The 21,409-nt window shown below is 37.9% G+C and overlaps 1 protein-coding gene and 1 non-coding gene across 2 annotated transcripts in view; one reads left to right on the top strand and one right to left on the bottom strand.

Annotated features, from left to right (window-relative positions):
• CSMD2 (CUB and Sushi multiple domains 2) overlaps positions 1-21,409 on the top strand; it is a 916,375-nt gene that overhangs the window by 818,053 nt on the left and 76,913 nt on the right. The window contains exons 30-37 of the mRNA XM_063456412.1: positions 3,744-3,938; positions 7,852-7,968; positions 8,417-8,530; positions 12,022-12,117; positions 12,739-12,942; positions 13,373-13,497; positions 17,526-17,622; positions 18,035-18,139. Coding sequence (XP_063312482.1) covers positions 3,744-3,938; positions 7,852-7,968; positions 8,417-8,530; positions 12,022-12,117; positions 12,739-12,942; positions 13,373-13,497; positions 17,526-17,622; positions 18,035-18,139 — 1,053 coding nt within the window. The remainder of the gene's footprint in view (positions 1-3,743; positions 3,939-7,851; positions 7,969-8,416; positions 8,531-12,021; positions 12,118-12,738; positions 12,943-13,372; positions 13,498-17,525; positions 17,623-18,034; positions 18,140-21,409) is intronic.
• On the bottom strand, positions 7,060-7,132 carry TRNAT-UGU (transfer RNA threonine (anticodon UGU)). The gene has a single exon. It is a non-coding gene; the product is annotated as a tRNA-Thr (tRNA).

Below are 21,409 nucleotides of genomic sequence, written 5' to 3'. Positions count from 1 at the left end.
CACACACTCAGATACACACACTGGCACAAACACACACTCAGATTCACACAGACACTAAAATATACACACTAACACACAGATGCACACACACAAACACACAATCTGACATAGACATTTTGTTTTCATTCAGTACACCATGTCTGTCTCATATTAAATGTGCTAATTTACAGGCACATAATAATTGAATTTACCCTCAAATTGTCTTTTTTTTTGCTTAAAATTGTCAACCTAGTTCTACATTTTAACCTCAGCACTAATCCTCTATATCAGGGATGCCCAGTAGGTAGATCACCAGATGTTGTAGCACTATGACTCCCATAATGCTTTGCATGCCTTTAAAATGCCTTTAGAATAACAAAGCATCATGGAAGCTGTAGTTTTAGAACATTTGGAGATCTACCTTTTGGGCACCCCTGCTCTAAATATAGCTGATGGATTCATAAAAAAAAAATCCCACTGACTCATATTCACAATTAATGTTTTGGCCTACACTAGATATTTTTTTCTTAACAGGTACATCTTTCTAAATGTTTATTTTACTAATGCAAGTTAGGTTTCCTGTACTGAAATAACATGAAACAAAAGTAGAGGACATGCTTTTGAACCAACTCCTCTAGTCTTAGGTAGTGTTATATGGCATCTATTACATTACTTACTCCTGCATTGCTCTGAAGGTCATTTCCGCATTAATAGAAGTTTGTTCTTTGTGCTATGTTGCAGTCTATTGGTTAATTCACTTGGAATATTCACGTGGATCAATAGAATTCAGTACTTAACATTAGTATTAATAATCTGTATCCTTTTTTTTGTAGCTGGTGCGAATACATTGTACAATCACTCTAAGGGTTTTGTTTGTTTTTTACATCACAGCAGCAGGACAGCAGCCCCCAGTACTTACTTTCTGTTCAGCATTATTAAAAATATCTCAATATCCACATTTGTGTAGATTTATATTCCTATCAGAATTTGGATGCTGCTCGGGAACAAATTTCAGGCCTGCAGTTGGCAGACAAAGCCCTCCAGCCATCTGTCCCAAACTCAATGCCACCTTCATAGGGCCACAGTCTGCAGCTGCTATGTTTTACAAAACGGCCCCAGCATGGACAGGTGGTAAGAAAGTCAAAACTGCCCTGAAGGGATCTGGCACTGAAACAGAAAATGGACAAGGGCAGGTGGGCATCCCAAGTGACAGACTGGAAAATGTATGTCTGCAGCCATCCTAATCCCATATTACTTGTTTAATGATTCTCTATTTTATATAAGGGCTTCCAATTCCTAAGGGTACATTGTTAGAAGCAATGAGCTACCTATACCTACCTTAATTATCTTATAAGCGACACACACTGACAGCAGAGGTTGAAGCCATGAACGCCACATATCTGGCTTACCTTTAGTAATATCACTGTTATACACATTGAGCTACAAGTACCTATCTACCTTAAAGGGACATTATATTTACCAAAACAACTTAGGCAGTTTGGGTGAATAGATCATGCCCATGCAGTCTTACTGCTCAATTCTCTGCCATTTAGGAGTTAAATGCACTCTAGAATTACTATAGAAAGTTATGCAAATACTTTAATAGACCAATAATAGGTACAAGACGCATAAAGCAAAATATAAAGTGACAATTTGTAGGCATAACAAAACAAACAATGATAATTACCACAATTCTCACAAGCCTATTCTGGCAGAAACACGAGCCCCAATACCCCCAACGTTTCGGCACCTACTGGCTGCCTTTTTCAAGGGTGTTTGTATCATAACTTACCACAATCCACTTATATAGCCCCCATACAGCTGATGGCCATCAGTAATCAAACAGGTACGAAACCGGAAGTGACATCATCACTTCCGTTATCGGTCCAAAACATATCAATAAACATATACATCATTATATGCACTATTCCCTAAAAACAAAATAGTATTAATACTTAAATCTTGTAAGCACACTAGAGCCTAGGTAAAGTGCATAGATTATAATGCATAAATCCACGATCGACCCGCGCAAATGCGTGATTACTAGCAGTCATAAAAAAAAAACGCCATTTGAATTACTGGAAAAGATGCCCATAATAGCTACAGAGAAACCCGTTGTGCATGCGCCGTTCACCAATGTTGACAAAAAATATACCGCACTTGTGTTATAAAAGACAGGCGCTGCCAATATGCATATCTCAGCATAATCAAGCATAGGGCCATTATTATATGATGCACAGGAATGCCATGCAGTCCCCAAAGGTGTACCAATCTTAAATGATAGTAATAAAAGGAAAACGGAAAAGAAGTAGGAAAAATAGGCAAGAGAAGGAAAATAACACACTCCTAATATAAGCACTGTAATAATAGAATACCAATAATTAAATACCAGCACCAAATAACACAGTAAAAAAGGAAACACCAAAGCAATGTGTAAGTATATTTAATAATATTAAAATAACCCTGTGTGGTTATAGTGGCTGAAAAACAAATATAAATATCCACAAACAAAAATATCCACATAGACATCATACATTGCACATCCATTCCATTAAAGGTATATACATACCCCATTGTACAGAGCTACAGAATCTGATGGCGCTATATAAATAATAAAATAATAACACATAACATCTACATATGCATAATATATACTTCAATATGCCACATCAAAGTAGTACATACTAGATTGTTGAAAATACAATCAACAAATGTCAAAAACATATATAATCAGTCATATAATACAACTACATTCAATTCCTCCAATATAACTTCCATCATAGTCAAAAAATAAGCTTTTGAATATACCAAATACAATCCGATTTCTTAAAGCTACACATTATACTTCCCATCATACTAGTGTCACCAATACACTCACTGGATCCAAACAATGTTTTCATAATCAATACAATGTATAATGTTTAACAAAAGAAGGGACTAAAAAGACATCCATAAACCAGCACACATCATTGTTATATTTGATATGATACTTTAAAGGAACCCTCAAGTGATTACCCCGTTAGCTGAGGTTAACACTAGACTCCAGATAACATGTCAAGCCATTCAAAAACCGTTTGCCAACTTACAATGTTGGAGAGCACCAGCGCACGTAAGGCTGCACAATCACTACATCAGACTGTAGTGGTTATGGCGGCTGTAGTGTTCCTTTAGAGATTTATTCCAAGCACTCTGACCACATCAGTGGGGGTGTTAATAGCAAGCCAGCTGGCTAATGTCAATTCGATGTCGATTGGGTTGACTTACAGCTTCTGCAACTTTGCAGAAGTCAGAGCAGCAAAGAACCTAGGAGTCTGGCAGGGACCGTGGTAAGACGGCAAACCATTGCTACATGGTTTACTCCATGACTTAGAAACCAGGTATATTCATAGCATTTTTATAAACATATGGGTCCTGAAAGTCACAACGATTTATTCAAATATTAATTTAATTGATTTTGCTGTTATTAAAACTAAAACTTTTAGCACAATTTTCTAGATCTTTAAGAGCAATATTTGATTATCCCGTCAGGATATTTGACAAACATTTAGGCAAAAAAACACCGCTTTTATCACTCATCCACTGAGCCTTATACTACCTCCTCTGCAGAACCTTGGACTGTCAAACTACTTCTTAACAGGCTAGTACTGGTGTGAAGTAAACAGAGAATGTATTGTATGGCTCCTAGCAGATATTTTATGGAGCCAGTGGAGACATTTTTCAATTTGACCTTGTTTGTGACCAAAGTTTGCTTAATCACACTGCAGAAAATCCTCGGGAGTCCTGTTTTGACCCAGGAGCAATTAAAAATGGCACACGAGTCGGGAGTGACCTGAAACTGGGATCCACCATTACTTACTACTGTGAAAATGGCTATGAGATTGAGGGGGCATCCACCTTGACTTGTGTGATGGGAGATGATAGCAAGCCCGTGTGGAATTTTCCTCGCCCTGTCTGCACAGGTAATAGTTTTTGGTTCCTTTTATTTATTATTTGCATCAATACTCCCATTAATGAAATAAACTAACAAAGACAGCTTACTCCTACCAAACACTGTATTTATTTACGACATGGTGTAGTATATAGGCAGAATGCTTTTACACAAATTATCATGTTGAATATGTATTGCTTGCTAGCTGACTAGTACATAAATGTGTATAAGATCCGAATGTTTTTTCATGTTATCTTTTGCATAATCAATGTTGAGTATAATGATATTTTGTTAATAATGCCTGTTGTCATTGTATGCTTGGTTTCTGTCTCTTTCTTTATGTTGTTATGTTTGGGAGATGGGAGGGTAGTTTTTACATAGAAACATAGAAACATAGAATGTGACGGCAGATAAGAACCATTCGGCCCATCTAGTCTGCCCAGTTTTCTAAATACTTTCATTAGTCCCTGGCCTTATCTTATAGTTAGGATAGCCTTATGCCTATCCCACGCATGCTTAAACTCCTTTACTGTGTTAACCTCTACCACTTCAGCTGGAAGGCTATTCCATGCATCCACTACCCTCTCAGTAAAGTAATACTTCCTGATATTATTTTTAAACCTTTGTCCCTCTAATTTAAGACTATGTCCTCTTGTTGTGGTAGTTTTTCTTCTTTTAAATATAGTCTCCTCCTTTACTGTGTTGATTCCCTTTATGTATTTAAATGTTTCTATCATATCCCCCCTGTCTCGTCTTTCCTCCAAGCTATACATGTTAAGATCCTTTAACCTTTCCTGGTAAGTTTTATCCTGCAATCCATGAACCAGTTTAGTAGCCCTTCTTTTAACTCTCTCTAAGGTATCAATATCCTTCTGAAGATAGGGTCTCCAGTACTGTGTACAGTACTCCAAGTGAGGTCTCACCAGTGTTCTGTACAATGGCATGAGCACTTCCCTCTTTCTACTGCTAATACCTCTCCCTATACAACCAAGCATTCTGCTAGCATTTCCTGCTGCTCTATTACATTGTCTGCCTACCTTTAAGTCATCAGAAATAATCACCCCTAAATCCCTTTCCTCAGATGTTGAGGTTAGGACTCTATCAAATATTCTGTACTCTGCCCTTGGGTTTTTACGTCCAAGATGCATTATCTTGCACTTATCCACATTAAATGTCAGTTGCCACAACTCTGACCATTTTTCTAGTTTACCTAAATCATTTTCCATTTGGCTTATCCCTCCTGGAACATCAACCCTGTTACATATCTTAGTATCATCCGCAAAAAGACACACCTTACCATCAAGACCTTCTGCAATATCACTAATAAAAATATTAAAGAGAATGGGTCCAAGTACAGATCCCTGAGGTACCCCACTGGTGACAAGCCCAAGCTTTGAATATACTCCATTGACTACAACCCTCTGTTGCCTGTCACTCAGCCACTGCCTTACCCATTCAACAATATTGGAATCCAAACTCAAAGATTGTAGTTTATTGATAAGCCTTCTATGTGCAACAGTGTCAAAAGCCTTACTGAAATCTAGGTAAGCAATGTCTACTGCACCACCCTGATCTATAGTTTTAGTTACCCAATCAAAAAAATCAATAAGATTAGTTTGGCATGATCTCCCTGAAGTAAACCCATGTTGTCTCTGGTCTTGAAATCCATGTGTTTTTAGATGTTCAACAATCCTATCCTTTAACATGGTTTCCATCACTTTCCCCACTACTGAAGTAAGGCTTACTGGCCTATAGTTGCCCGACTCCTCCCTATTACCTTTCTTGTGAATGGGCACAACATTTGCTAACTTCCAATCTTCTGGGACTACTCCTGTTATCAATGATTGGTTAAATAAATCTGTTAATGGTTTTGCTAGTACACCACTAAGCTCTTTTAATAGCTTTGGGTGTATTCCATCAGGTCCCATTGACTTATTTGTCTTTACTTTTGACAGTTGAAATAGAACCTCTTCCTCTGTAAACTCACGTGTAATAAATGACTCATTTATCCTTTTTCTTAACTGAGGTCCCTTTCCTTCATTTTCATCTGTAAATACCGAACAAAAATATTCATTGAGGCAGTCAGCTAGACCTTTATCCTCATCTACATACCTTCCTTCTTTTGTTTTTAATCTAACTAATCCTTGTTTTACTTTTCTTTTCTCATTTATGTATCTAAAAAAAGTTTTGTCCCCCTTTTTTACTGACTGTGCTATTTTCTCTTCTGTGTGGGATTTGGAAGCTCTTATAACTTGCTTAGCCTCTTTCTGCCTAATCTTATAGGTCATTCTGTCTTCCTCGCTCTGGGTTTTTTTATAATTACTAAATGCTAACTTTTTGTTTTTTACTATTTTGGCCACATCTGCGGAGTACCACAGTGGTTTCTTGAATTTTTTGCTTTTACTGACAAGCCTAATGCAATTTTCTGTTGCCTTCAGTAGTGCAACTTTTAAATAATCCCATTTCTTTTGGACTCCATATAAATTGCTCCAGTCTGATAATGACTCCTTTACACATATTCTAATTTTAGAAAAGTCTGTTTTTCTAAAGTCTAAAACTTTTGTTTTTGTGTGGTGTGACTCAGTCACTGTTCTTATATTAAACCACACTGACTGATGATCACTGGATCCTAAACTTTCACCTACAGTAATATCTGATACCAAATCTCCATTTGTTAACACTAAATCTAGTATGGCCTCTTTACGAGTTGGCTCCTCAACGACTTGTTTTAGAGACAATCCCAGTAGGGAGTTTAGAATATGTGTGCTCCTGGCACAAGTAGCTATTTTTGTTTTCCAATTCACATCAGGAAGATTAAAGTCACCCATGATGATAACTTCCCCCTTCATTGTCATTTTAGCTATTTCTTCAACTAGTAGATTATCTAACTCTTCAATTTGTCCTGGGGGCCTATAAATCACACCTACACGAGTTACTGTGTGATTACCAAATTCTAACGTAACCCAAACGGACTCTATGTTCGCCTCACTAACCTTTATTAGGCTAGATTTTATGCTATCCTTTACATACAGGGCCACCCCTCCCCCTTTCTTGCCTTCCCTGTCTTTTCTATATAAAGAGTACCCTGGTATTGCTATGTCCCTAAAAGAAAATGTGATTGACTTGGAAAGAGTGTGATGTGGGAGTCTAAGAGGCCCCAGTGAGATTTGAACTCATGACCCCTGGTTTACAAGACCAGTGCTCTAACCCCTGAGCTATAGAGCCCTGATTCTCCATAGAAGATGCTTATGGGGGTTTTAATTGGAACATAAGCGTCTTAATCAGTGAAGTCATTTACAAACCTGGAGAAGTGGCGTGGCAATTTCAATTTATAGACGAGAAATATTTAGAAGTTTTTTCAGGTAGTCGTTTTGTTCCTAAGTTTGCAATTCCCATGTCACTTCTCTTCAGTCCCCATATTAGGGCATGAATATATACAACAAAATCTGTATGTCTCCAGATGTAGGTGCATTTGCAGAAATTGGTTTATATCACTGATGTCCACATAGTCCTATATTGCGCATGTGTTTAAGTTGCCGTTGTAGTCTGTAGTAGACATGTGCAATTAGTTTCGTTCCGAATGTACATTCGGACGAATTTCGTGCAATTCGGACATTCGGATGCTTCCGAATGTCCGAAGTTCGAATTGCCAAAGTGCCTAACCAAACCAAATTGCGGAAGTTCCGAACTGCAGAAATTGCGGAAGTTCCAAAGTGGCAAAACAAGTGTTTAGACTTAGGGTTAGGATTAGGGGTTTGGGTTAGGGATTAGGATCTGAATTGCCATTGGTTCGAATTGCTGAAGCAGACAATTTTTTTTACTTACCCGAATTTCCGAATCGAACTACATTTTTTGCCCATGCACATCCCTAGTCTGTAGGATTTATAACAGTGTTTCGTAGTGGTAGTAACCAAAGTCTTTCTGTCATGCTTATTTTGTTTTAGCTCCTTGTGGAGGACAATATGTTAGTCAAGATGGCGTTATCTTGTCCCCAAACTACCCTCGTAACTACACTGTGGGACAAAGCTGCTCCTATTACATTGTGGTTCCAAAGGATTATGGTAAGAAGTATAAGCAATTTTATTAGATTCCATTGCGTTTAATACAGCGTACCGTATACTGCTCAACTATACTATTATTTTATAGCTGCAATAATTATAGGAAAAAATGAACACAAGAAACGTGTATGTTCAGTATTTTGATTAAACATGGGCACAGTTTAATAAAACATGCATGTTTTCACACAATATGCACACAATTACAAAAAAAAAGTGTATCTTCCAGGGCTCAGTAAAAAGAAGGTGAGAACATAATTCATAATTTAGTAGATTGACACAAATAAGGGTCAACATATGTCTATATATGATGATTGTGGACCATTGTTCGCATTTTTACCTACTGAAGAACATGTGTATATTTAGGGCTAGATATTGCATCTTTCTTTTGTACGATTTATTGCACTATGTCTTTAGCGGGTAGTTGGATAAGCATCTTCTTTTTCCTTCCCAGTGGTCTTTGGGCAATTTACGTTCTTCCAGACAGCTCTCAATGATGTGGTTGAAGTCCATGATGGACCTAATGAACAATCTCGTCTGCTTAGCTCTCTTTCTGGATCTCATACGGGTATGATATAGACCAAGAAAGGGCAGGAGTGGGATGTATTGGAATTGTATGGAGAATTATGTTGGTATTAAACATGGGTGTTTTCATAGGCAATGCACAGTAAAGCCTGGATGAGTCTCTAATGAATGGTTACATTATAAAGCTACTCTGTAACTGTCTTTCCCTACTGGACTTAATATATAAGTTCCATCCAAGTAATTTACTTTCTAAATAACAGGACTTGAGTTCGCCCCCTCTCTAGGGATCTCGGATAATATTTTGTTTATATATTATTATTAGGGTACAAGCCCAGGGTAGAACTGATACTATCCACACTGACCAGCTCTCATTCGAGTTCTTATCCTGGTATTAAACATAGCGAATAAAAATTGAGCAGTTAGCATATAGGGAGAATCAAAATCTTAAGTCATATAAGTGAAAAGCAAAAATCTCTGAATTCAGCAAACAAAAGGCCAAGGTGACAATGTGCTTATACTGAGTGGTGCCTGAAGAATAATGGAATCATCTTGTCGTCTTGCATTTGAGTTAAGATGGCTGCAAACTGTCTGATAGTGTTCCTCATAGCTTGGCTTTCACCACAGGTTCTTAAATGAGATCTTCCACTTCTGTGATGTACAGGGCCAAATATAAAAGGAAAATGGCATTTGTATTATATTTCATGTGAAGTATGCTTTGACATTTTCCTTTTGCGTCAGGTCCTGATATAAATGAATGGGAGATGTGGAAGGTATCATTTAATGGGACAGTAAAGTAAAAAAAAAAACAATAAGGTATAATGCATTTACCACAATATTTCATTAGTACTAGAGAAAATAAAAACAGACTATTCTGACATGATAAGTAACATTTTACACAGATGATTGGTTTCCCATAATGCCTGTAGGAGCCCAGATTCATTTACAGGAGTATCTCTTTCTCTTCATATAAATTCATTAAGAGCACAATACCAAGTCAAAATATCAAAGATCACACAGCAGAGGCTCTATGTCTCCTGACCACATAAAGAAAGACTGTCCAATTAATAGCCAGTGCTCAAGTAGTTCAGAAAATAAAAACGGAAAAATCCTATACTCTTCATATTTCAAGTATTTCAACAAAGTGGGTATATTCTTTACCTAAAGCAGAGTACCACTGCAAAACAATTGAACGCAGTCAACATACAATTTTAAACCTCATCCAAGGGGATTAAGGGTTCTAAAATAAAATATAAATAAAATTTAAAAAACAACTTTAAATGTTAATTTAAAAAAATGTTGTCTAAATTATATATACAATTTTTATTTATTTATACCCAGGACAAAAAATATGCTAAATCCTCTTTTTTTATTTAATTGTTCTTTACTTAAAGTTTTTTAAGTACAGCCAGTAAAGTTATAGGTAGTTACAATCGCATGGTAATTTCATAAAGAGCCTCAATATATACTTTCAAGTTAAGAAAAAAAGGGGTAAAAAATAAAAAATATTAAATACTAAATATAACAGCAGAAAGTCTCTATTAGATTGAGGCATTCAAATGAGAGACAAAAAAAAAGAAAATATATTCACCTATATGTACATTTACTTATTCCTTCTCCCTCTCTCTTTCCTTCTCTCACTACCTCATTTAACAAATAATAAAATAATAATTATAATAAAAAAGAGGAAAAAAAGAGGGACAATTTGATCAGTCTAGATTGTTCTTATATTGTAATTCTAATTATATTAATAATTTAATTTCTATTAAAGTAAAATAGGTGTAGTATGTTATACATTATCTTTCCATATAATAAAATCGAAAGTTAACCGGGAAAGAGTAATAGTTCTTAGGTCCTTAACATCCTACCCAACTAATCTAAATCCTGCAGAATGGAATTAAAATGAGGTCTAACTGGAAGGCGGGAGCCTAATTCTGCATTATGATTGGCAGATTACGTCCATTGCATTATTTTTCTTACTTCCAAACAGACAGACCGGATGGTTTGATTACTTACTATATACCCAATTTAATATATTGTGCTAATATTTTTTGTTGTTGTATGAGATATTTTCCAGGAGCAGAAGATGATAATTTCAAGGACTAGATTGGCATGGGAAACTTGGGCACACCATTGTGGTAGAAGGGTGGCTAGGCGTTGGTCCATGTTTTTTTTTCTTATTATTTCCTTAGTGGTAAAATAATTGGGTCGTGGGCACATTGGGGACACATAACCAACATTTTTTTATTTTTTTACCCTACTATTACATCGTGCTGGGAATGGGAGAGGGGAGTAGAACAACTTGCAGCACTGCCTAATTTATTAATGCTTCACCCTTTTAAGTCCAAGTGTGCTGGCTAGTAATACATCAAGGGACCACCTGCGAAGACCACCATAATAACCTGTTTCCCCAAAAATAAGACATCCCCTGAAAATAAACCCTAGCTTATTTTGGGGGGATGCTCGTTATATAAGCCCTAGTTGGTAGTTATCTATACTATGTTTGGGAATTTTTTACCCAACATAGATTTGCGGGATGCCATTCGCGAGTAAGCTAATCTATGTTCGGGAAAGTTTCCCTGAACATAGATTTGCAGGATTTCATGCCCTAGTGAACTGATCTTTGTTCAGGGCAATTCCCCCGAACGTAGACCTGCTTTCTAGCACATGCTTGCTACCATTTTCCCCTGAAATAAGATATCCGCCCGTTCCTATTTTCAGGGAAAGACGATATCTCAAAAAGAGAATGTAGTAGACTTTCAAGACAACCCATCAGGTATATTCCTTAATCTAGCAAACTTAGATCCAAGTGAAAAAATTTAGGCTAACATAGCCTATATCTATATCTGAATTTGAGAATTTTGTGACTGTATCTGATTTGGAGAATTTTTCCGATCTGCTATTTTTACCTATTTTTTGTCGTTTCAAATTTCAATCTGCTACAATTCAGTGTTTAATGAATAGGCATTTTAATGTAGCAATTATACAGTGAGAAAGTAGAACTTTGTAAATCCTATCCACAACATAAGCATATGTTAAGTTAAATTGTATCAAATTTGAGCATGATAATGTTGCTGAAAATTACAGAAAATAAAAATAAAATGTTGCACAGCAAAGAAATCTGTTTACCCTGCATATTACTAGTTTATTGGAAAATGATACACAAAGCATCTTAGCATAATTGGTTACTATCCATTTGTTTTTGTTTTTTCAACGAGAACAGTGAAATTAATATATGCTTCAGCGAGAGAATGCAAATAAAATGAAGGAAGAAAGACAATTCATTACCCATCTATATTTTATTTGTCTGTGGCATCTAACAGCTGTGCATACGTTGGTTAATTTTCTCTGGCCGTCTAGTCTTGTTTGCAGCTAGAACACCCGTCCCAGTGCTGTGGAGTGTAACCCAGCCTCAGCACAGCCCATCTCACGCACTGTGATCAGATCATCATCCTCTCTTACTAAATCTCCCCAAGCAAGTTTATCTATGAGAAGCAGGTCTCATCGCTTTGTAACACGTGTGCTCTGCTGTTTCAGGTGAATCTCTACCTCTTGCAACTTCCAATCAGATTTTAATTAAGTTCAGTGCCAAGGGGCAGGCGACAGCCAAAGGATTTCATTTTGTATACCAAGGTAGGTGTGTAAATGGTGTGTCATGTCCTGTGGCCATCCAAGCATTGTATGAATCCCACAGCGGCCCTGAAGCAGATATTAACTTCTATCTGATGGGTTGTTTGAGATAGTGGGCAGAGAGATGAAGAGGGCAGGTTAGAAAGCAAGGAAAGACAGCAGCAACTTGTGAGCATCAGGAGGAATGGGTAGACGCTGTTTGGCATGCATTGACAGGAATGTTTCCTCTGTGCTACTGCAGATGTATAGAATGTTTCTGTGTGACAAGAGTGGGTTCTATGAGGTTTGGATAGGATTATATAGTGCAGCATCATGAGCATCCCAGTATCAGAAGGGAGAATTGGTGTTATCCTTAAATAGAACTGAAAGTCTTAAGTCACCAGTAAGAAAACAATTACAGTTCTTTTCAAATCTCTCCATGGAATCAGTCAATCCAATTTTAAGATTAGTTCAGCTGAAAATGGATTGAATATAGTAAAGGATGGGTTACTATTTGTATGTGGCAGTGGGAAAGTTAGCTCCCCCACATGGCTCCCAGTGTTGTTTTATTCACTTGAGCTGTCTCTATTCCTTCTTCTAGCACCTTATACACTTTCTAGCACCTAAATGTCTCTTCTTTCTTAGCCGTTCCTCGTACAAGTTCCACTCAGTGCAGTTCAATACCAGAACCCAAATATGGTCGCCGTATTGGGAATGACTTTTCCGTGGGAGCGATCGTTCGCTTTGAGTGTATTCCTGGCTATGCTTTGTTGGGCTCCAGGAACATTGAATGCCAGGCTGTGATGGGGGCCCTGGCACAGTGGAATACATCAGTGCCCACCTGTGTTGGTGAGTGTTTCAAGACTTCCAATATTGCTTCTTTGTCGAAACCTCCACTTCCAAACCATGCTTTCATACAAGTACAAGATATTGTAAATTTTAAACCTAGAAGAAGAAAGATTTTCCTTTAACCTGGCCTCATCCATACTTCATTCTTATGTGTGAGATTATAGTGGCTTTCATTGGCGCACATAAATGTACTTATTTTTAATTATTATTATTATTATTGCCATTTATATAGCGCCAACAGATTCCGTAGCACTTTACAATATTATGAGAGGGAGATTTAACTATAAATAGGACAATTACAAGAAAACTTACAGGAACGATAGGTTGAAGAGGACCCTGCTCAATCGAGCTTACATTCTATAGGAGGTGGGGTGTAAAACACATTAGGACAGGAATTACTCTTTTAGTAACTTGCATTTTTGCATTTCAGTGCCCTGTGGTGGCAATCTGACAGAACGCAAGGGAACAATTCTATCTCCAGGATTCCCCGAGCCATACCTGAACAGCCTAAATTGTGTATGGAAGATCACAGTACCTGAAGGAGCAGGAATTCAGGTAGACATATCAATGCCTTAATAGATCCATTGTTGCATTTATCCTTGTCTCTGTAGATCCAGGTTTTATATATATATATATACTTTTTGTTACTTATCATCCCAGCAAGCTTGTTCCTTTATACCCAACACTGCACAACCTTCTCTCTTGTCACAGACAGCCTGCCGTATTATGATTGGTGTAAAAAATCTGATAATATATAAATCATTATATTGCTGGGAATATTAATATATTAAGGTAGTCTGAATTATCTAAATGTATGCATCCATGCATCCACATGTCTGTATTATGGTGATCCATGCACTCTCTAGCTTTGTCATTTAAAATTAATCTTATTCATTCCTTCTTTAAAATTAATTTGTGTTCGTATAATGCAGTTAACATAGTGGACAATCTCTAAATACCTAAAATCATTACTGATCAAAACAATATTCAGTTTTTTGTGTGTATGATGATGTGATAATTCCAACACTCATGTTGTTACCAAGCTTCATGTCCATGTGCTGTGTACACTTTAGCAGTGGAAGTATCATTAGGTTTCCTACATCGATTCCACATTCTACCAATTAGAGCACGCTACTCCTACTCAACAGAGTTGGCATGGATATTCATTAAACAGAAAGAACTCACCCTAGATGCTCCACTGTGCAATATTTATGGCTTGTTTCCTAATTGACGTTCTGCTTAATAGCTTTTCCAACTTGCTCTCCAGGGGATGCTCAAACGTCACATATTAGGAATATCACTAAGCTCAGTGTTCTTTGCTGTAACAATGTGTATTCTTATAAAGGGTAAAATATCCTGCTTACAGAGCATGAAATGGTTTGAGGAGGGGAGCATGATTCACTCCAGATAACACAGTCACGCATAGGAAAGGGGGTTTGTGACAAAGGCCAGGTGAAGTGTATGTGTAACAGTGCAAGAAATTAAAGTAATAGACTTCTCTATGTAATGTCCATACTCTGCATTATGCCGAGTGGACACATCCGGGCTGGGGGGCATGTTGTTCTTACTTAGACATATAATAGCCACTGCTTAAAGGTTTCAGCTACAAAGCTGATTTTCACATATATACTGAGTAACATAAGTATGGACAATATGATAGTATTATCTATATATATATATATACAATATTAAGATAGTATAAGGAGCTGGTCCATATCTCTTTGGAGAAATTAACCATTCTGAGGAAGTTCTGTTCTGCTCTGCATTTTATCAGCTAATCCAGAGATTCCAAACTGTGAGGCTAACGTTTTGTAAATGAAGAACCTCTTTACTAAATATTTATTAAACAAACACTGACAATTAATTGTACTTTCAAAATGAAGGAGGGAAAACCTCAAAAAGCAAATATAAATTAACGCACTAGGTCCTTTGACTTCCATTTCTGTTTGAACACCATTATTAAAGTACCTGTGTCTTGTATATACATGTATACATTTGTGCTCAAAAGTTTGCATACCCTTGGAGAATTGGTAATATATGTACCATTTTTAAAGAAAGCACGAGTGAGCAGGCAAAACACATTTCTTTTATTTCTTATGGGATTCATACTCAACTGTAGGTTATAACAGAATGGCACAATCATAAAACAAAACATAGCAACAAAGAAAAAAATGAAGTGACCCCTGTTCAAAAGTCTGCATACCCTTAATTCTTTAACATCAATGACAGCGTGCAAACTTTTGTAATAGTTTTATATGAGGCCCCTAATTCTTGCAGGTTGTATAGCTGTCCATATGTTTTGGCAAAATGTCTCCAGGTCATGCAAAGTCTTTGGTCGTCTTGCATGAACTGCATGTTTGAGATCTCCCCAGAGTGGCTCGATGATATTAAGGTCAGGAGACTGTAATGGCCACTCCAGAACCTTCACTTTTTTCTGCTGTAACAACTTGAGGGTCAACTTGGCCTCGTGCTTAGGGTCATTGTCATGCTGGAAAGTTCATCCCATGCGCAGCCTTCGTGCAGAAGAATGAAAATTGGCTTTCGGTATTTTCTGATAACATGCTGTATTCATCTTGCCATCAATTTTCACAAGATTTCCTGTGCCTTTTGAGTTCATACACTCCCAAAACATCAGTGAGCCACCACCATGCTTCACAATGGGGATGGTATTCTTTTCACTATAGGCCTTGTTGACCCTTCTCCAAACAGTGGTTGTGACCATAAGGCTCTATTTTGGTCTCGTCACTCCAAATTACAGTGTGTCAGAAGCTGTGAGGCATGTCAAGGTGTTGTCTGGCATATTGTAACCGGGTTTTTTTGTGACATTGGCACAGTAAAGGCTTCTTTCTCGACCATGCAGCTTATTTTTGTTCAAGTATTGTCATATTGTGCTCCTTGAAACAACCACACCATCTTTTATCAGAGCAACCTTTATTTCTCCTGAGGTTACTTGTGGGATTTTCTTTGTATCCTGAACAATTCTTCTGGCAGTTATGGCTGAAATCTTTCTTGGTCTACCTGACCTTGGCTTGGTATCAAGAGATCCACAAATTGGCCACTTCTTAATAAGTATTTGAACAGTACTGACTGGCATTTTCAAGGCTTTTGGTATCTTTTTATATATTTTTCCATTTTTGCTCTCCATGGCTAAGTATCTAGCCTGCTTAGTGCATCCATCTGAGAGCTAACAAACCCATTGACTATGAATACACAGACACTAATTGCAATTCTAAAAGCCTCAGGTGTGGGAAATTAACCTTTAATATTCATTTTAACCTGTGTGTGTCACCTTGTGTGTCTGTAACAAGGCCAAACATTCAAGGGTATGTAAAAGTTTGATCAGGGCTATTTGGATGATTTCTGTCATCATTATGAGTTTAAAGCAGCCAAACAACTACATACAAAATCAGAAAGCATGTTTGTTTGCTTATTTACAGATGATAGGATTCTGTTAACCCTTATTCTGCTAACTAGGAAGCGGTTATACTTCTCATATACTATGTAAAATACGAATGCCGAAAAGGGGGGCAGAAATGTTTTGGTCATTCATGCGCTAAACAAAACAAAGCATTTATAGAAAACAGATGCTGGGTATGAAGAATATTACTTTATTTTATTTTATCAATAAGTAAAGTACAGTTTCTCTGTATAAGCTTTGTGTCCCTGAGTTAGTTATCGTGTGCAATCTCTGTATCCAAGCTGAGAAAACTTGTTCTGACACCTTGTTTTTTGCTGTGTATTTCACGTCAGTCCTTGTTAGCTAGATTCCCCACTGATCTTTGTCAGTATCACTGTGTCCTGCCAGTGCATCTCCTTCCTATGTCTAATACTATCTCATATAGTGTTCCTGCCCCTGCTATAAACCTCTCTGTAAGCACAGTCCTAGAACTGTGTGCTTATTAAAAAGGCAAGATATGCAACAAGGTTTTAACCTTGTGTTCAACTGATTGCCAAAGGAATAATTCTTGAAATGATTGCCCTACTACCACCAGGAATTTATGGGACTGCATGGATTTATGAGATATGTAATCCAGCACTGGAATGTAATTTAATGTATGAAAAAATAATGATACATCTAATAAATAGTAGTCCCGCTGCTATAAAGTGACTGCTCTACCTACTGTATGGTGGAGCAATTACAAGTCACTTAGGAGCTATATGGTAGATGGAGCAAGTATAATTTTAGTTTGTGGTTTTGCCGGGTGAGGCGAGCGGGCATATAGCTGCCGTGATTTTTCTTTACAGTGAATAATAAATATAAATGATAGGAAATTCCTTGCATCATCATTATCTTTGCAAAGAACATACGTGGCCATGTTCTTGGAGTATCCCCTTTATATACACAATTAATTAATCTGGTAATGCAGAGTAACCTTAGCCATTCAGCACACACTTTCAATGCAGATTGCAGAGCAGACATTTACAGTTGCATGCTTCACCTTGTTACACAGTGTACCCTGAGCTTGCCAGTACACTCTTCTAATGAGTTGCGTAGAATCAAAGTAAATAAATCTACATAGAGTTCCGAATCTCAGTGCGTGTTGTCAGCTGATATCTACCTTGTATATGTATGTATCTTTTAGATTCAAGTCATCAACTTTGTCACAGAGCAGAACTGGGATTCGCTGGAAGTCTTTGACGGTGGAGACAATACTGCTACCATGTTGGGCAGTTTCTCAGGTAATGTGCTTTTATTCAGCTTTGTGTAATGTTAGTTTGAGAGTTTAAAAAACAGATGGCTTCAAGTTAAAAATAGAGTTTGATGCGTCTGTCACTGATTAGCTAACCCCTGTGTGTACACGGTTGTGCATTGCCAGGACAACACACATCAATGTTATGTAAGAAAAAATGTAGTTACCATAACCACCCCTTAATTTATTTTTAATATTTATACATATCAAGTTACCATCTGTCTTCATTATACATTGAAAGGAAAGAATAGCGTTAACACTGAGTGTAGGAACCAGCAGTTAATTTTATTGTGGTAATACATCCTCTATCATTATGTGTGTTTATCTGTAATCTGTACAAGGTCATATAATGAATGGGAGTTTGCCATGCTGCCTACTAAATGACAACCTTCCTTTTCCAGGAACCACGGTGCCAGCGTTACTAAACAGCACTTCAAATCAACTCTACCTGCATTTCTTCTCCGATATCAGTGTATCTGCTGCTGGATTCCACCTGGAGTATAAGAGTAAGATCAGGCTGTGGCTGGCTGCATGGGTTGTGTGAAAGGGCTGTATGCTGGATAGGCACCATCTCCCACAGATTACGACATCTCTACTGGTTGGAGGACAGGCTTAACAATTAGACAAATGTCTGAAATAGTCTGCATCCAACACAATGCATAGGGTTTTTAACATTGGATGTAGTGGCACTCCACTACAATAATATACACCATATTTAAACTGTGTTTTAATACTAATAATACTTGGCAGCCTATCTCTCATTGGATTACACACAGTACAGTTGCTTTCTGCCATAACACTAGCTGGCACTTTATGTTCCGTCCCTCCAAGGCACAATGAAGGTCACTGCTTACTGACAGCTGATAGAACTGCCATCCACATTGGATCTGACAGATATGCAAAACACAACATGTATCTATCTATCTATCTATCTATCTATCTATTTCTCTATCCATCTATCTATCTATCTATCCATCTATCCATCTATCTATCTATCTATCTATCTATCTATCTATCTATCTATCTATTTCTCTAGCCAACTATCTATCTATCTATCTATCTATCTATCTATCTATCTATCTATCTATCTATCTATCTATCTATCTTGCTCTACTGTATGTCTGTCTCGACCTATCTGTCTGTCTCATCCATCTGCCAGCTCTTGTTTTAGTGTTTTATTTAAAGGGTTACTCCAACCATGATGATCAATTCAGTGATTTGAAGTGGTCATGGTGGCAGGGTCTGGATTTGCACAGTTATTTTTAATTGTGTGCTTGAGGATAGAAGCACCCCAGCACCCATGACTTAGGCAGCCCTAAGTGTTCCGGGCTGCCCGAAATCTATTCTGTGCATAAAAAACGTCTGTCATCAGCACCCACAGCATGATGACAACAGACATAGAAATCTTGACCCTTGCAGGCAGAGCTCCTGCAAGGGGAAAATTGGTCTCTCCTCAAACTCACTTTGTGCTTCCTCCCATTCGGACCATCTATCCACTCTATCCACTAGAAAAGGTTTGTATTTTATTTTATTTTTTTAAATGAAGATCTCCCTAACCCCTTGCTGACTCAGATTACTTACATGTGCTCTGAGCCAGTGAAATGGTCCAATCACAGTCTTCTCTATTAGAAGCGACATCACAACTGGGAGTGGAAGAAACAAATATTAATACCTTGTATAGCTTGGAGGAAAGACAAGACACGAGGGGATATGATAGAAACATTTAAATACATAAAGGGAATCAACACAATAAAGGAGAAGACTATATTTAAAAGGAGAAAAACTACCACAACAAGAGGACATAGTCTTAAATTGGAGGGACAAAGGTTTAAAAATAATATCAGGAAGTATTACTTTACTGAGAGGGCAGTGGATGCATGGAATAGCCTTTCAGCTGAAGTGGTAGGGGTTAACACAGTGAAGGAGTTAAAGGAAGCGTGGGAAAGGCATAAGGCTATCCTATCTATAGGAAAAGGCCAGGGAAAGTATTTAGAAAACTGGGCAGACTAGATGGGCCGAATGGTTCTTATCTGCCTTCACATTCAATGTTTCTATGTTATGGGGCATTGTAAACTAAAATCGACATTTTAGTTTGAGGGTTGGAGTAAACCTTTAACAAATTTTCTTTTTGGTTACTTTTGAAGAATACAACAGCTAACACCCTAAAAAACTCTATTACAACAATAGATCCAGTATATTTGGTTCTAGAATGGTCCTTATTGCTTTATGATAGGATAATGGACTCTCAGGTCATGTTATTAAATATGATATGAGTAGGCGGTATTTAGCGAATCCTAATTGCACTTTCTTTTTTAAATCTTGTGTATGTAGTAATTAAGCTCTTATTGTTCTCATTCTGTTGATGATTGTTTTTTTTTCACATGGTACATCTGTTCACTTTATGGCATGCAAATACTTCCCTTTGAATTAATAAACTCAGGGAAATTAAGCAATTTACTTTTATTGCAAACTTTTTTGAGCAGATAATCAATTTTTCTCTTTTAAGGAGTGCATTGTTCATTATTTTGAGATAATAGTTTAGGCCCAATCTTGTATTGACCCTGACCACCACTATTGAATGCCAGTATCTTATATTTATATAACTCTCTATATAAACCATTTTTATGTCCTAGGTAAAATATATAGTGTACTTGTACTTGCAGTATAGTAAGGCGTACTGTCATTGTCTCCATGCAGACCCAAACTAATACACTGCCTCCTCCCTCAATTCTAATACACTGCTCCCTCCCACCATTCTAATACACTGTCCCTCATCTAAAAGACTGTCCCCAAATCCAATACACTGCCCCCTCCTTCCACTCTAATACACTGCCCCCGCCTCCCAATCTAATACACTGCCCCTCCCTCACTCCACTCTAATACACTACCCCCTCCTCCCAATCTAATACATTGCCCCTTAATCTAATACACTGCCCCCTCCTTCCACTCTAATACACTGCCCCCGCCTCCCAATCTAATACACTGCCCCTTAATCTAATACATTACCCTCCCTCACTCCACTCTAATACACTACCCCCTCCTCCCAATCTAATACACTGCCCCTTAATCTAATACACTGCCCCCTCCTTCCACTCTAATACACTGCCCCGCCTCCCAATCTAATACACTGCCCCTTAATCTAATATATTACCCTCCCTCACTCCACTCTAATATACTACCCCCTCCTCCCAATCTAATACACTGCCCCTTAATCTAATACACTGCCCCCTCCTTCCACTCTAATACACTGCCCCGCCTCCCAATCTAATACACTGCCCCTTAATCTAATATATTACCCTCCCTCACTCCACTCTAATACACTACCCCCTCCTCCCAATCTAATACACTGCCCCTTACTCTAATACACTGCCCTCCCTCCCCTCAATTTAATACACTGTCCCCTTTTCTCCCCCAAATACATACACTGCCCCTTCCCTCCCCCAATTTTATACACTGCCCCTCTTCCCCTACCTTAATATAAGCTACCCGTCCTCCAGTTCCAGATCTGCTCTTCTCTGCTCAAGCTCTGGCACTGCGAGCATGAGGGAAGTGGGAGAGGCTTGCCTGCTCTGCACACAGCCAGCCACTCTGCGCATTGTAGCACTGCTGCTGGATATGACTTTACATGCTGTACGCGCATATCCAGTGGCCGGCATGGACTAAGGCTTAGCGCTCTTGCGGCCGTCGGGGCACACCCTTAGCCGTGGTAGGACAGACAGGAAACAGACGGAAAAGATCTTTCCTGCCTTGTGGCAGGTCACAGCCACAGCACAATT

The sequence above is a fragment of the Pelobates fuscus genome, chromosome 1, assembly GCF_036172605.1.
Source record: "Pelobates fuscus isolate aPelFus1 chromosome 1, aPelFus1.pri, whole genome shotgun sequence".
Taxonomy (NCBI): Eukaryota; Metazoa; Chordata; class Amphibia; order Anura; family Pelobatidae; genus Pelobates; species Pelobates fuscus.
The sequence above is the reverse complement of the archived record's forward strand: the minus strand, read 5'-3'. Positions and strand labels throughout refer to the sequence as shown.